An 18,029-nucleotide genomic window follows, 5' to 3' on the forward strand; every position below is an offset into this window, starting at 1 on the left:
CCCAGCCTACACAGTCCGGCGGCTGCTGGATGTGCGCTGTCGGGGTAGAGGTCTGCAGTACCTGGTGGACTGGGAGGGGTATGGACCTGAGGAGCGTTGCTGGGTGCCGCGCAGCTTCATCCTGGACCCTTCCCTCATCTTGGCCTTTCACCGCAGTCACCCGGGGAAGCCTGGGGGATCGCCTGGAGGCGTTCCTGGAGGGGGGGGTACTGTCACAGTCTCTGTCTGTCTGTTTGTCTCTGTGTGTGTCTTTGGGAGAGTGGGCGTGTTTTGGGCGTAGGCGTGGCTCCAGCTCTCAGCCTGGCACAGCTGATCCCAGCAACCTAATCACTCACCTGCCTGCCATCAACTCATCACCTGCGGCCTTCAAATGTTTGGACTTCACTCGGCGCGATCGCCAGATCGTTCACCTTTCTACATGTGTTCCCTACCTGCCGTGTGTGCCTGCTCAGCCTGCTAGCCTCAGCCTGCTAGCCACAGCCTGCTAGCCTCAGCCTGCTAGCCTCAGCCTGCTAGCCACAGCCTGCTAGCCACAGCCTGCTAGCCACAGCCAGCTAGCCACAGTCAGCTAGTCTCAGCCTGCTAGCCTCAGCCTGCTAGCCTCAGCCTGCTTGCCACAGCCTGCTAGCCTCAGTGTGCTCTCCTGGACTGCCAAGCCAAGGACTACGAGCGCCCTCCTTTCCCTCTGGTTTTATTAATAATAACCCTTGAACTTTAATTCGGCTTGTCTTTTCTGCATTTGGGTCCACCAGTTTTACCGACCGTGACACCAAGCAGTCCAGTTGCGAATGATTGAACGCCCTGAGAGGACAACAATCTGGATGAATGAGAACCTTCTTAGGTATATATACTGTATATTTTATTAATTCTTAAAATGTTGGCGTTTTAATAGATTGTATATTTGTTCTTATGATACATCTGCATTAGTGCGAGTGCGTATGCGTGTGTGTGTGTGTGGTTCGCATTTGTTATTGTGCCTTTTTTTTACGGCATTGCAAATTGACGCTGCTTTAAAATGTGCTTGAATTGACGTAGACAAAGTTTAGCTGGCTGACTTTGGCTAAAATGATAGTTTAAGTTATTGTTGATTTTATTTATTTGCTGGAGTGCTTATCAGGCATATTTGGCCAATCCATGACTGCAAGCTAATCGATGATAATATGCTCTTTAGGCTAGCTGTATGTACATATTGCATCATTATGCATTATTAATTTCCTTTACTTATGTCAACTGTGTATTTAATTTATATTTGCATGTCTCATGACACATTATCTGTATGTAATGTGGCCGCATTTATGATAGTTGTTTGTGTCCCATGTTGTTCCAGACCACAGCAAACGTTACCCAGCTTGCAAAAATTGTAATAAATCCATTAGAAGAAGACAACCTGCCGTTTCCTTAAAATTGGACACACACATCTATGTTGCAAAAATGTGTAGAATAAAAATTAAAATAAAACATTTCTGTCAACGAAGATTTGCGTCAGCCTTTGATAGTAAGCTAACATAGCTAATATAGACACTTGCATTATGTGTTGTCTTCATTATAACACTTATATAAGACTTTTAAAGTCATTTTGATAGTAGACTAATATAGCTAATATAGACACTTACATCATGTGTTGTCTTCATTATAACACTTGTATAAGACTTTTGAAGTAATTTTGATAGTAGACTAATATAGCTAATATAGACACTTACATCATGTGTTGTCTTCATTATAATACTTATATAAGACTTTTAAAGTCATTTTGATAGTAGACTAATATAGCTAATATAGACACTTACACCATGTGTTGTCTTCATTATAACACTTGTATAAGACTTTTGAAGTAATTTTGATAGTAGACTAATATAGCAGTTGGGGGTTAAATCACCAAAATGATTATTGGGCGCGGCCACTGCTGCTGCTCACTGCTCCCCTCACCTCCCAGGGGGTAAGGGTGATGGGTCAAATGCAGAGGATAATCTCACCACACCTAGTGTGTGTGACAATCATTGGTACTTTAACTTTAACGTCATTTTGATAGTAGGCTAATATTGACACATCATGTGTTGTCTTCATTATAACACTTATGTAAGGCTTTAATTTTTTGCGGCTCCAGACAGATTTTTATTTTGTATTTTTGGTCCAATATGGCTCTTTCAACATTTTGGTTTGGCGACCCCTGCCCTAGCACACCTACAGCACAGTGTGTAATCTCGCCTCTTTGGAGCCTTTTAATTTTTCAATGGTATCGGATTTATCGGTGTGACATCCATCCATCCATCCATTTTCTACCGCTTGTCCCTTTCGGGGTCTCGGCGGGTGCTGGAGCCTATCTCAGCTGCATTCGTGCGGAAGGCGGGGTACACCCTGGACAAGTCGCCACCTCATCACAGGGCCAACACAGATGGACAGACAACATTCACACACTGTGGCCAATTTATCGTGACTCCTTATTCCGGCCCTCTTTGTCACATGGTGTGGAAAGAACCACCTCCAGCTCAATGTGACGAAGACCAAGGAGCTGGTTGTGGACCTGGGAAGGAGGAGGAGTACTCCGGCGACCCTTGTTTCCATCAGGGGGGTCGATGTGGACATGGTTGAGGATTATAAATACCTCGGTGTACACATCAACAACATGCTGAATGGGTCAAAATACGCTGAAGCACTCTACAAGAAGGGACAGAGCCACCTTTACTTCCTCAGGAGGCTAGGATCCTTCAACGTCTGTACAAAGATGTTGAAGATGTTCTACGAGTCGGTGGTGGCGGGCGCCTTCTTGTACGCCTTGGCCTGCTGGGGCAGCAGGCTGAGAGCGAGGGACGCAAACAGACTGGACAAGTTGGTAGAGAAGGCCAGTAACGTGGTGGGAGTGGAGCTAGACTCTCTGGCGGTGGTGTCAGAGAGGAGAAGTCTAGCAAAACTCCTAGCCATTATGGACAACACCTCCCACCCACTACACTCGGACCTTGCGGAGAGAATGAGCATGTTCATTGGAAGGCTCAGACTCCCAAAATGCAACACGGAACGACACAGGAGGTCCTTCATACCGACAGCCATCAGACTGTATAATGCACATGTTCCTTGACTGCACTTAAATGTAGAATATATGTAGAATATATTTATATTATTCATATATTATATATTATATATATATTATCTATATTATATTATTTATTATTATTTATTATTATTATTGTCTATTGTGAGCGAACTGTGGTGCTGAATTTCCCCCAGGGATCATTAAAGTACTTTCTATTCTATTCTATTCGATTTATGCAGGCACTTCCTGGCAGACCGACGTGTACTTTCATGGCGCCTTTCCACCTCGTAAACACTGTTGCCTCAGCAGCAAAAGATAGCCGAGAGTATATTTCCAGTGCTGACTGGCAGCCATGTTTGTTGTCCACTTGGACCTGGCTCCACGTGAGTAGACTGGAATGTTGCTCGCCACCAGGACTCTCATTGGCCGGGATACGATGCAAGGAGGTGGTTTGGATTCACACAGGGCTATAAATCTTCCCTAACTCAATGTCTGAACTGTAAACGTTTAAATTCAATCTTAATAGCGGAACAGTAATTGCTGCCGGCTGCTGCTCAGCGAGTCCCTGCTGTGTTCGGAACATAAGCGATTGTCTCCTTGTCTGGCTGCAGCTTTGTCACTCGGGCTGAATGTAGGTCGCACGCACGCGCACACACACACACACACACACACACACTACTTTGCACAGTCAGGACGGTTCTTTCTGGATTGGTGTGGCAAATGTGCAGCGACACACAGGCACACATAATGAGAATCAATAAAATGTTTCCGGTTCCGATTCCACTTTCGAGTCTGCTTAAAGATTTGGTTCTTTACCGGTTCTCTTAAGTAAACAAAAAGATGGATTAGCATAAATGTTGTTGATTTTAGAGCATGGGTGTCAAACTCTGGCCCGTGTAATTTAATTTGGCCCTTGAGGCAATATCAAATTAACACTAGAGCTGGCCCGCCGATTATATACAGCGGCGGTGCCGCGGTGACACCAGTAATTCTCATACTTTCCAACCCTTCTGGGAGACTCCCAAATTTCAGTGCTCCTCCCGAAAATCTGCCCCAAGCTGCTGTCACGTCCGCTTTTCATCCAGTCCAACGACCTGCTGGCCCAGTCACATAATATGTGCGGTTTCTGCACGCACCAACACAAGTGAATGCAAGCATACTTGATCAACAGCCATACAGGTCACACTGAGGGTAGCCGTATAAACAACTTTAACACTGTTACAAATATGCGCCACACTGTGAACCCACACCAAACAAAAATCACAAACACATTTCGGGAGAACATCCGCACCGTAACACAACATAAACACAACAGAACAAATACCCAGAACCCCTTGCAGCACTAACTCTTCCGGGACGCTACAAGGTGTGTGTGTGTGTGTGGGGGGGGGGGTTGGTGGGTAGCGGGGGTGTATTTCGTAGCGTCCCGGAAGAGTTAGTGCTGCAAAGGGTTCTGGGTATTTGTTCTGTTGTGTTTATGTTGTGTTACGGTGCGGATGTTCTCCCGAAATGTGTTTGTCATTCTTGTTTGGTGTGGGTTCACAGTAGAGATACGCGGATAGGCAATTATTTCATCCGCAACCGCATCACAAAAGTCGTCATCCACCCGCCATCCACCCGAACTAACATTTTATCAAAACCACAACCGCCCGCCACCTGCCCGTTGTTATATATCTAATATAGACGATGCAAGGCATTAGTGAGGTTAGAAAGCTTTTGCCTGTTAAAGAAAGGAGACTGATCCAATGCAGCAGAGACATTCAATGCGTGCCACGCATTAATATCTCTTGGCCACGCATTAGAGGCTAAGAAATATTAATGCGTGATAGTATTATTTATCATTATTATAATATTATTGTCATTTCCATTAAGAAAGTGTTGACTATTATTGTTATTTTTTTCCCCTGATCTTTAGTATTCCCTTTTTTAGTTTGTCGCGTACCACGTTTGCTGCCGGCATTGCCATCTTTATATTTTTTTCTTCTTCTTCTGTTGTGTTGTGGTGTGCTGTGTCACGCCAAATTTCTTCCCCCTACAAAAACCTCCCCCCCTGGCTGTTGATCAAGTATGCGTTGCATTCACGTGTGTGTAAGCCGCACATATCTTGTGACTGGGCCGGCATGTTGTTAAAATGGATGAAAAGCGGACGTGACGACAGCTCGTAGAGGACGTTAAAGGCAGTGCCTTTAAGGCACGCCCCCAAGACTGTGGTCCGGGTAGAATACGAGAGAATGGTTGCCCCGGGAGATTTTCGGGAGGGGCAATTCCCGGGAAAATCGGGAGGGTTGGCAAGTATGCTCTACCGCCTACTGCGCACAGTTTGCTGAAAAACTCAGTGTACTCGGCGCTGAGTTAAGCCGGCGATTTGGCGACTTTGATGGTCAGAAATGTAGATTTGAACTCCTTAGTAATCCCTTCGCAGTTGATGTGGAAAAAGCACCAATTAACCTCCAAATGGAGCTGATTGAAGTCCAGTGTGATGACACGCTGAAGGCAAAGTATGATGCTGTTGGCGCCGCACAGTTTCCACAATTCATCCCTGACACAATGCCTCAGCTCCGCACCCAAGCTGCTCAAACTGCTCCATGTTCGGCAGCACTTATCTATGTGAGCAACTTTTCTCCTCAATGAAGATGATGAAAACGTCTCACAGGATACGTCTGACTGATGAACACCTTCGTTCGATAATGAAGGTTGCCTCAGCTTAAAGCCTGAGCCCCGACATTAATGAACTAGCATCCAAGAAAAGATGCCAGGTATCTGGCTTGGGCACATCAGATTAGATCAGTGTGTTGCAAACTGAGCAGTTTAAAGTCCTGAATGGTTGGTTTATTCATTATTTAATTTTCAAATGTATTGTCCTGTGGAAAAAGTTAATGTTGATATTTACCTCAGAAGGCTGCAAATAGAAAAGAGGCATTCCATTTTTATTTAAATTGTATTTGATATGCCATTGATATTTTTTTATTATTATTATTATTATTTGAAACTTGATTTTGCATGTCACTATAAAGTTATAGAAGCCTTGCTTGTTCAATATTCAATGCAAAACTTGTTTGGGTCCCTATTAAAAGGTTAATTTGTTCAACCTTGGCCTGCGGCTATGTTCAGTTTTAAATTTTGGCCCACTCTGTATTTGAATTTGACACCCCTGGTTTAGAGGTAACATGACTGTCAGTTGAGCCATGTTTTACTGTGTTTGGTGTAGGGTTGTCCCGATACCAATATTTTGGTACCGGTACCAAAATGTATTATGATACTTTTCTAAATAAAGGGGACCACAAAAAAATGGCTTTATTTGTTTTTTTTTAACAAAAAATCTTACGATACTTTAAACATATGTTTCGTATTGCAATCGAATAACAATTTTGTCCTTAAATAAAATAGTGAACATACGAGACAACTTGTCTTTTAGTAGTAAGTAAGCAAAAAAAAGCTCCTAATTAGTCTGCTAATATATGCAGTAACATATCATTTATATTCTATAATTTTGTCAAAATTATGAGGGACAAGCTGTAAAAATTGATTATTAATCCACTTGTTCATTTACTGTTAATATCTGGTTATTTTCTGTTCCAACATGTTCTATCTACACTTCTGTTAAAATGTAATAATCACTTATTCTTCTGTTGTTCGATATTTTACATTAGTTTTGGATGATACCACAAATTTATGTATCAATCCGATACCAAGTAGTTACAGAATCATACATTGGTCATCTTCAAAGTCCTCATGTGTCCAGGGACGTATTTCCTGGTTTATAAACATAATATGAATTCTTTAAAAAGGAAAAAAGATTTTGTGACGATAAATATCGATGTAATCATAGTAGCATCGACTAGATACGCTATTGTACTTGGTATCATTAAAGTGGATGTCAGGTGTAGATCCACCCATGGCATTTGTTTACATTCAGGTGTGCTAGCTTTTGTTAGTGGTGACGCTATTGTATCCTCCTATGGTGTGTAATGAAGCATGTTTAGCTATTCCTCGTCCTGCAGGTATGATACCTGTAACAAACGTACTTTATTTGTCGCCATCGAGGCGAGGATTAGTGATTTAGAAGTAGCTAAAACACTGCAGACAGCGGATGGATGTTCGCTGCTAGCTAGCCATGTCTTAAAGCACCTCTTCCTGAGGGCATGTTATAACTTCACCTTTATCTTTAGTTTTTAAGCCAAAATGCATCCATTCTCCCTTTTCTGTCTACACACTGTGTCTGCTTGTAAGTACTCCGTGACTGTGTGCTGCCAAACATGCTCCTCTGCTCGTAAAACCAGCAATGTCACAATGTGACGACGCGCCGTCATGCCTGGGAACCGATACTTTTCAAACAGAGTACAGCACCGTAATTGATTAATTAGTTCCGCGATACTATACCAGTACCAGTATACCGTACAACCCTAGTTTGGGGTTTTAATTCCTGTCCAGCGCTGTTATTTCTGTTTTCTACTTCCTGTGTTTAGAATCACTTCCTGTCCTGGTGCTCTTATTTTGTCAGTATTTCCTGTTTGGTCTGTGTTTTGAAACACCTTTTACTTTCTGTCCCATGTCCTGCCAGCACACCTGATTTTCTTTAATTGGTAGGGCTGTGAATCTTTGGGCACCACACAACTCGATTTGATTCTTAGGAGTAACGATTCAATTTAGAATCGATTCTCTATTCGAAACAATTCTCAATTCAAAAGCAATACTTTTTAATAACATTGGGTGCCACATTCCTCCATAAAAAAGATAAACAGCTGTGATAAATTTCTATATTACTTAAAAGAAAACTGTTTCTGTTTAAAAGAAAAAATCTACCCAAACATTTAATAAAGTCAATATATATATATATATATATATATATATATATATATATATATATATATATATATATATATATATATATATATATATATATATATTTTGTATTTGACTTTATTAAATGTTTGGGTAGATTTTTTCTTTTAAACAAAAACAGTTTTCTTATATAATAGATAGATAGATAATCTACATCAACAATATGACTTGCCTGAGTGGTTGGACAGGACAGGTTTAAAAAAAAAAAAGATTCTTAGTCGTAACGATTCTTAATTGATTAAAAAAATATACTTTTCCAAAAAAAAAAAAAATCCACATTTTTTTGTAATTAAAAAAAAAAATAAAATTGTTTTTTTGTTAAAAAATATTTTTTTAATCAACTAACAATCGTTACAAATAAGAATCGCGATTCATTCAAAAATAAAATGACACCCCAATTAATTAATTAGTTCTATTTAATTCCACCTGGGTCTCTTCAGGGCTGGATCATTGTACTTGTTAGTCTGCTTCCTGTGCACCTCGATTCTCTACTTTTACTTACAGTACATACCGTCTGCTATCTCTGCATCCTCCGGGGTCACGCTGCAAGGAACGCCCACTAAACCGTGACCATTACCCCAGTAAAGCCAACAGTAAGAGGCACCTAAGTAGTATAAAATAAAATAAAATTCTGAAAATAAATATAAGAAATAAACATTATTCGATAGAATTTTACAAAATAAAACACGTGGAAATTACACCAGAATGTAACATTTAATAACATTTTCAAAACTTAAGAATCTTTGTCATCTTTCTAGAAAATATATTGGTGAAAACATAAAAAAAATACAATATTGTGCAAGAGTTTGTTTTGTTTTACAAGGTGGAACTAATACATGACATAGGCTCATAACATGCAACTCAAGATAATTAAACTTTTTTTTATATAATTTTGATGATTATGGCTTCCAGTTTATAAAAACCTTAAATTTTAAATCTCAGAAAACGTTGGGTTTTCAAAAACTAAGCGATGGTCATCAAAATGTTAAAAAATAAAGGCTTGACTTATCTCAATTTTTTAATATCACATATTATTTCACATTTGAAGTTAAATTGCAGACATGAATGAACTTTTACACAATATTCTTTTTTTTTAAATTCCACTTGTATATTAGAATGACATGCAAAACATGTTTACTGTCTACAATTGAACATTCACCTGCTGAAAATCAGGAGCACTGTGGCAAATCGTTGCAAGCCTTTGACCACAAATTTAGGCACTGCTCGGTGACATTCGTCTATCCTGGCCTTAGCGTACTTTTCAAGAAGAGTGGTACCGCATTTGTGAACTGAAGCGAGTACTCAAACCAGTCAGAATTTATCTCTCGTCATGTTCATCTAAGAGAAGGTATTCATTTCAATTAGACAGGTAATGGCGCTGACATGATAGGCGATGTTAGTTGGTGTCTTGTACTTACGCCGGATGACTGCAGCTGGGGTGATAGAGAAGAATGGATACACTGGGAGCCGGGGCAAAACGAACCAGTTCTCGATTCCCCATCCCTACCCATAATGCACCTGCTCTAATCAAAATGATTCTGATGTGTTTCTTACTTTGTGTTCTCCCCTGCAGTTCAACTTTAAAGTAAGGACCATGGGCTCCCTGTCACTTGCCTGGGTTGGAGATGAATCCGGGGTGAGTTTGCTCGTAGGCCATATGTGGCCAGGTATTTCAACTGGTAAGCATACTGTAAATTTTTTAAAGCGGAAACACAATCCATTCTGGGATGCTTCTCCATCACTCCCAGGTTCACTCTGACCCACAGGTATAGTACTATAAGACGCCCTTTGAGGCTGTGATTAATGGCTATATCAATTAACTGATTGATACTTGAACCCTGCGGATTATACAAAGGTGCGACCAATCTATGGATTGTTCTTTGCTATCGGCCAAAATGTTTGGTACACTTCAGTTAAAATGTAATGAATGTAATGAAGTTTTGGGTGATACAGTACTACAAATGTGGGTAAGGATCCAAAAGGGCAGTATTGGTAATACCAATACTGATACTTGAAATGGTCAAGCTCGTTAAATTATAAAATTTTGATCAATATTATAATCGGACAAAAACACAGGATGGAGGTTAACAACATCAATTAAATGTTGAAATTATTTCCTAATACATTATGTGCTCTGATTGAAATGCTTTGGTTTTTTATTTAAAGGCGAACTGCATTTTTTTCAGAATTTTGCCGATCGTTCACAATCATTATGAAAGACATGAAGACAGATGGATTTTTTTAAATGCATTCTAAATATTAAATAAACGTTATACCGCCCATAAAATCCGATAAATAACCAATCAAAAAGTGCCAACAATACTCCATTTACGTTTCGTGACTTGAATATTGACCAAGTATTAGCGATAGTGTTATTATAAGTGCTAACGCAGGCAAACTATTTAGAGCAGCGCCGTAATCACTTCCTTGTCTCCCTATGTTTACATCATAGACTGATCAGCTGCTTTTTCACTTCCTTGCTCCCTGTAAGTTTACTGTAAATCACAAATCATGCCTCTCACCTGGAAAGTAGACGACTGAGAATATAATCCAACAAGTTGGGACACTTTGACAGCCATATAGGACCTGGAACTAGCGAGAACGACACAAAACCCCAATGTAAATGGAAATATAGATATATAGATAGATATATAGATATACATCTTAGCAGTTTGCATCCTAAGGACAGTAGACATTGTACAGTAGGTGATGTTGTATTATGTTTGTTGGCTCTCATGAAGTCTGCAGTGAATAATATTTAGTGACGAGAAAAAAAAAAGTGAACGTTGTGATTTTTTTTTTAATATAATGGGCTGTGTATTTTTAAAATGATCAAAATACATAAATATTGAATGTTTTTATAAATGTTACTGCATTACATATGTACTGGTTAGCGCCTTGCATGGCAGCTCCCGCCATCAGTGTGTGAATGGGTGAATGTGGAAATAATGTCAAAGCGCTTTGAGTACCTTGAAGGTAGAAAAGCGCTATACAAGTATAACCCATTTATCATTATTTATCATTTACTTACATCATGTATATAAAACCTTAATGGAGGTGTGTGGATGTTTTTTAGGTGCACTATAGGCAGATTAGAGCGACGACCATAGGCTCCATTGTAAGCGGACTTTTGATCAAATATATTTACTTTTTAGAATACGTTTAAAAAATATCGTCATGTCTCCCATAATGATTGTGAACGATAGGCAAAATTCCCCCAAAAAAGTGCAGTTCCCATTTAAGTCCTCCGGTGTCCAAGGACTTACCTCTTGAGTTTGTGAACAAAAACGATAAAGATTCTGTGATATCAATATCGATTTAATCACTGTAGTGTTGACCATACAATACTTGGTATCGTTGTTAGGACTGTGAATCATTGGGCACCACACGATTCAATTCGATTCTAGGGGGTAACAATTTGATTCAGAATCGATTCTCAATTCAAAATCAATACTTTCTAATAACATCGGGTGCCAGTTCTATGATTAACTACATTCCTCCATTAAATAGATCACTTTAAAAGAAAACTGGTTTTGTTGAATAAAATTCCAGCCAAACATTAAATAAAGTCAAATAAAAGTAAGGCAACAAGAGAAGTATCCCACACTTCTGTTTTCTAAAGTAAATCTGTACAGCAGATATAGATCATCTGCATCAACAATATGATTTGTCTGAGTGTCTAGACAGGACAAATACAAATTAAAAAAATAGATTTTTGATTTTTTTGAATCGATTGAGAATCGTTACAAATAAGAATGGTGATTAATTTGAAAATCCATTTTTTTGACACCCCTACTGAGCTGCTAGGAAAAGACTGTTTGAGTAGTGACCCTCCCAATACAGCTCACAAGTTATATTTACAGTTTTATCATCATACGTTTCCTCTTGGCCAAAGATGAAGCAAAAGACTGATTGTGTATATAGATGATGCCATTCTGCTCCTCTGCCAGGTGCTGCTGGTCTTGACCACGTTCCAGGTGCCTTTGTTCATGATGCGCTTCGGACAGTCCAACCTCTACAGGAGGTAAACCGTGCACACGTGTTGATGCCGCAATACACAGAACGGTCACACGGTTTTCTTTGCAGCAACAATATGTCAGGGTCTAAATGCAACCTTATGTTATGTGTGTGTCAGTGAAAACTTTGGGAAGACATTCACTGATGTGACCCACCTGATCAACCACACCTTCATCCAGACCGAGTTTGGCATCGCCGTCAGCCCGGACCACTCTGGCAAGGTGAGTCTCATAAAAAAGTGTGTTTTTTCTGTGTTTATAATGTGTGGAACATGCAATCTAAGAATGTACAGTGACGAGACAAAGAAAATGATGTAACAAGATCAAAATCTCATGATACGATATCACGGTATTGTTGGGATGTTACTGACGTCACGTCTCGCCTATTAAATACGCGTGGTGGTCAAGCTAGCTCTGTTCTCAATGGGTACTAGGTGCCATTGAGCCTTATGCTTGCGTTATTTTTGGCTGTACGAACATTTCAAATCGCAAAAAGGATAAGCATTTTTTCAGAGTTCCTCGAGAGGCAATCAAAAAGGGCGGGAGAGTGCAAGATTTTACCAAATGACGACCAGAAGAGCAGCTCACACCAGTCTAAGGGAGCAGAATCAAAGAATGCACACGTTTGCAGTGATCACTTTGTTAAATGTTTGTTTGATATACTTTTAACGTTTGTTATTTCCCATTTAAGTATTATCATGATCGTGTTTGTATTTCTTAAACACATGTTTGCAACAAATGTTTCGAAAAGCACCAACTTGGCGAGTCTAAATAAAATTGATCAAATGTAAGCTGAAACCTAAAAGAGTTAAGTTTTCACCAAAGACAACAATCATTAATGAATCTTTCAGCACGTACACAATGTTGACATCTATAGTTATATTTTGATAAACAATCATGAATTAACATTTCAGCACATACACGATGTTGACATCTATAGTCATATTTTGATAAACAATCATAAATGTATCTTTCAGCTCATACATAATGTTGACATCTATAGTTATATTTTGATAAACAATCATAAATGTATCTTTCAGCACATACTCAATGTTGACATCTGTAGTTATGTGTTGATAAACAATCATAAATGAATCTAACAGCACATACACAATGTTGACACCTATAGTTATATTTTGATAAACAATCATAAATGAATCTTTCAGCACATACACAATGTTGACATCTATAGTTATATTTTGATAAACAATCATAAATGAATCTTTCAGCACATACACAATGTTGACATCTATAGTTATATTTTGATAAACAATCCTAAATGAATCTTTCAGCACATACACAATGTTGACATCTATAGTTATATTTTGATAAACAATCATAAATGAATCTTTCAGCACATACTCAATGTTGACATCTTTAGTTATATTTTGATAAACAATCATAAATTAATCTTTCAGAACGTACACAATGTTGACATCTATCGTTATTAGGGGTGTAACGGTAGTGTATTTGTATATCGAACCGTTTCGGTACGGGGGTTCGGTTCGGTGTGGAGGTGTACCGAACGAGTTTCCACACGGACATATTAAGTAGCGTACTGCACGTTGTGTAAACAATACTCAAAATGCCGGACATTTGAGGTATTTAAGAAACTCCGCCCGGACAGCTTCGCAAAGGACAGCGAAGGTCAGTCTATCATAGCCCGTTAGCTGCTAGCATGCTAGCAAAAGAGGACATGTTCGGTGAAACCGATCGCTGCTAGCATGCTAGCAGCGACCGGGCTAGGATAGACTGACCATACGTCCTCTTTTCACCGGACATGTCCTCTTTTGCGGGGTTGTCAGGGCGGAGTTTCTTAAATGCCTCAAATGTCCGGCATTTTGAGTTATGGTTGCGTGTATTAACAATGTACGTTCAGGGTTAAGAAGGGGTTAAAAACAAAAGAAATTGTGCACGCAGCAGCATTCGTGAGGGAGGGGCAGAGAGAGCGAGAGCGTTATGATAAATGCGCATGCGTCGCTAGGCTCGGCTTTTTATCGATAGGTTTATCAGATTTAATTTTTTATTATCTATAGCAGGGGTGTCAAAAGTGTGCCCCGGAGGCCATTTGCGGCCAACAGCTAATGTTTTAAAGGCCCACGGCACATTCTAAAAATACTATTAAAATAAACAAAAACATAACAAAAGTGAAATAAAAAAGCTTAAAGGTGAAATTTAATTTAGAAAAAGTTGCAATGTTTACTAATAAAACAAAGCTGTTTTTTTTCTTTCAAACTGTCATGGCTCAAAACATAATATTGAATCAAAATCAATGTTATTATGAATTGTTGTTAAATTTTCAGAACGTACACAATGTTGACATCTATAGTTATATTTTGATAAAAAGGGGGAAAACACGCTATTCGTAAATGGCGTGCGCAGCAACAACAACAACAAACATGGCTGTCGACACAAAGTTAAATCATGAAATGCAACCTTACCCGAGCAAAAACTATGCATATTTATCCGGGAGAGTCTTGATACCAATGTCCTTGACCCAGCCACACACAAAGAAGTTGTAGACTTCCATCTTTTTCCAAGTTTCCATAAAATGATGTCTGGAGCACAATAGTTCCATATGTCCGGGAACACGACCAACGTATAATCCTTGATATCCCTCCACAAATCTTCTTTTGACAAAGTATAGGGATCTATTTCCTTGCATAGTTAGATTTTTTTGCTCGTATCTGCTTTTTGAAGGAAAATTTAAGCGTCTTTTGCACTCAGATAGTTGGCGCGCTACTTGCTGTACAACAGCCATCTTGGCTTGGTTGACCACCACTGCTTTTCACTTCCGGGAAGAAGTCATGTGTCGCAATACAAGCAATTAAGATATCGATATCATTGTGGAATTGCCCCCAAAAAAAAGACTTGGTAAAAATGCCATAGTGTGTAAAATGAAGTGGCAGGAATGTTTAGGATAAACACTCTTACTGTAATTGAAGACAGACATAATACTCAAATGTTCTAATCATATTTATTACGACAAACATGTATTTTTTGTGCAAATAATTGTGCAGAAACATCCACTGTTTCAAGCAAATATCTGACAATTTTACTTTTAATAATGTAAATACCTTAAAAATGTATGTTTAGCTTCGCTGGCTTCAAATATATTTTCCAGGTGATAGTTTATGAAGTCGCTTCTCATATTTCTGGCGATGTGCAGTGTCTGCGCTCTAACCTGTGCACATACGGTGCACCCGCTTTTTGTCGCCTTGGAAATGCTCGAGCTGAAGATAGTGCTTTAGTACTTAGACCTCCGCCAAAGAGGTTGTGTTTTCGCCACAGTTTGTCTGTTTGTTAGCAACATTATTAAAAAGTTATGGATGGACTTTGATGAAATGTTCAGGAAATGTCCAAAAAAATAATAATTCCTCTTATCTACTCAAATCATACTTTCACTTCCTCCTTTTCTCCCCTTTACTGCGTTCCACGCCCCCACTTTCCGGTCCCGCACTGCGCAGGGGATTATGGCGGGTCAATGCAAAAGCGACAGAAAAAAACTACACTCACCAAGTTTTGGTTTCAGACGTCACGGCATTATTGTGATAATTTTAAAACCGCAATACCGCGGTATGTCCAATGCCGCAGTATGTACAATACCGTTACACTCCTAGTTTATTTGCATACGTTTATTGTTGTGGTGTAGAACTTCATCATACTCAAAGGTTCTTCTAATATTAAGTAAATGTTGCAAGCAAACTAAATAAGATAGCAACCATAAAACCACAATAAAAAAACAATAACTCCCAGCTCTGCTTTTACTGCCTTAATATAAATGTATTTTATTATTTATATATTGACAATTCTGCATTTTAATTTTCAGGTGATCCTGACGGGCGATGTGTCGGACATTGGGGGATTCCGACTGTTTCGCTCGCAGGACTTTGGTCGGACGTTCACGTCGTACGAACTGCCCTTTGAGCCCTTAATTCAGATGCTGTACAACCCGGGAGACTCCAACATACTTCTGACGCTCAGCATAAAGGTAAAAACATGGGAATGGGTGCGTCAACCACATCAATGCATTCATTCTAATATGTAATCTCCTAACTAGGTCAAACTGTTGAGTCTGATGATGACTCTTTTAAAGGCCTACTGAAATGAATTTTTTTTATTTAAACGGGGATAGCAGATCTATTCTATGTGTCATACTTGATCATTTCGCGATATTGCCATATTTTTGCTGAAAGGATTTAGTATAGAACAACGACGATAAAGATTGCAACTTTTGGTATCTGATAAAAAAAAGGCTTGCCCCTACCGGAAGTAGCGTGACGTAGTCAGTTGAACATATACGCAAAGTTCCCTATTGTTTACAATGATGGCCGCATGAAGTGAGAGAGATTCGGACCGAGAAAGCGACAATTTCCCCATTAATTTGAGCGAGGATGAAAGATTTGTGGATGAGTAAAGTGCAAGTGAAGGACTAGTGGGGAGTTGAAGCTATTCAGATAGGGAAGATGCTGTGAGAGCCGGGGGTGACCTGATATTCAGCTGGGAATGACTACAACAGTAAATAAACACAAGACATATATATACTCTATTAGCCACAACACAACCAGGCTTATATTTAATATGCCACAAATTAATCCTGCATAAAAACACCTGCGTGTTTGTTATGCTAGCTCCTAGCTCCTCTGCTAGCTCCTAGCTCCATAGAACACGCCAATACAATTCAAACACCTGATCAACACACACCATCACTCAGCCCAAAAGACCGTTTACCTAACCCAAGGTTCATAAAGCTTATATATTTTTAAAAAGTTACGTACGTGACGCGCACATACGGTCAAGTTATCGAATGTTTAGCAGCCAAGGCTGCATACTCACGGTACCTGATATTCAGCTGGGAATGACTACAACAGTAAATAAACACAAGACATATATATACTCTATTAGCCACAACACAACCAGGCTTATATTTAATATGCCACAAATTAATCCTGCATAATAACACCTGCGTGTTTGTTATGCTAGCTCCTAGCTCCTCTGCTAGCTCCTAGCTCCATAGAACACGCCAATACAATTCAAACACCTGATCAACACACACAATCACTCAGCCCAAAAGACCGTTCACCTAACCCAAGGTTCATAAAGCTTATATATTTTTAAAAAGTTACGTACGTGACGCGCACGTAGGTACGGTATGTGTTATGCTAGCTCCTCTGCTAGCTCCTAGCTCCATAGAACACGCCAATACAATTCAAACACATGATCAACACACACAATCACTCAGCCCAAAAGACCGTTCACCTAACCCAAGGTTCATAAAGCTTATATATTTTAAAAAAGTTACGTACATACGCAAAAAAAAGCCAAAGCTGCATACTCACAGTAGCACGTCTGCGTCTTTGTCATCCAAATCAAAGTAATCCTGGTAAGAGTCTGTGTTGTCCCAGTTCTCTACAGGCGTCTGTGTATCCAAATCAAAAGTCCTCCTGGTTAGAGTCTCTGTTATCCGAGTTCTTCCATCTTGACTGCATCTTTCGGGAATGTAAACAAAGAAGCGCCGGCTGTGTACTGTTGTGGCTGACTACGTTCGAAAAATACGTCCATTTCGCACCGACAACTTTCTTCTTTGCTTGCTTGGCTTCCTTCTCCATAATGCAATGAACATGATTGAAACAGATTCACGAACACAGATGTCCAGAATACTGTGGAATTATGAAATGAAAACAGAGCTTTTTCTTATCGGCTTCAATGTGGAAGGCATACCCGTGTTCGCCGGGCTACGTCACGCGCATACGTCATCCTCAGAGGCGTTTCGAACCGGAAGTTTAGCGGCAAATTTAAAATGTCACTTTATAAGTTAACCCGGCCGTATTGGCATGTGTTATAATGTTAAGATTTCATCATTGATATATAAACTATCAGACTGCGTGGTCGGTAGTAGTGGCTTTCAGTAGGCCTTTAATTGCTTGTGGATCACTTTAATTTTTTATGGCTGTAGTTGGACTTGTGGCTGTCTGAGGATATTGGCGCCACCTGGCGGAAGATCCATGACAGGGTTTGCCTCGTCAGATGGTAAGAATTTTCCTCTTATGTTTTTACTTTCACACACAAAAGTAATGAAATCATGAACATTCTCACCTCGCGAAGGTACGAGGTGTGTCAGAAAATTTATATTTAAAATCCAA

The 18,029-nt window shown here is 39.6% G+C and overlaps 1 protein-coding gene across 2 annotated transcripts in view; it reads left to right on the forward strand.

The window, feature by feature from the left end:
* LOC133654685 (sortilin-like) overlaps window positions 1-18,029 on the forward strand; it is a 96,359-nt gene that overhangs the window by 32,445 nt on the left and 45,885 nt on the right. For both annotated transcript variants that reach the window (XR_009826899.1, XM_062054760.1), the window contains exons 2-6: window positions 9,444-9,506; window positions 11,821-11,894; window positions 12,006-12,108; window positions 15,716-15,877; window positions 17,843-17,916. Coding sequence is in view for 1 of the 2 variants with exons in the window: in XM_062054760.1 (XP_061910744.1) it covers window positions 9,444-9,506; window positions 11,821-11,894; window positions 12,006-12,108; window positions 15,716-15,877; window positions 17,843-17,916 (476 nt within the window). In the remaining variant the exon portion in view is untranslated. The remainder of the gene's footprint in view (window positions 1-9,443; window positions 9,507-11,820; window positions 11,895-12,005; window positions 12,109-15,715; window positions 15,878-17,842; window positions 17,917-18,029) is intronic.

Source organism: Entelurus aequoreus, linkage group LG01, assembly GCF_033978785.1.
Source record: "Entelurus aequoreus isolate RoL-2023_Sb linkage group LG01, RoL_Eaeq_v1.1, whole genome shotgun sequence".
Taxonomy (NCBI): Eukaryota; Metazoa; Chordata; class Actinopteri; order Syngnathiformes; family Syngnathidae; genus Entelurus; species Entelurus aequoreus.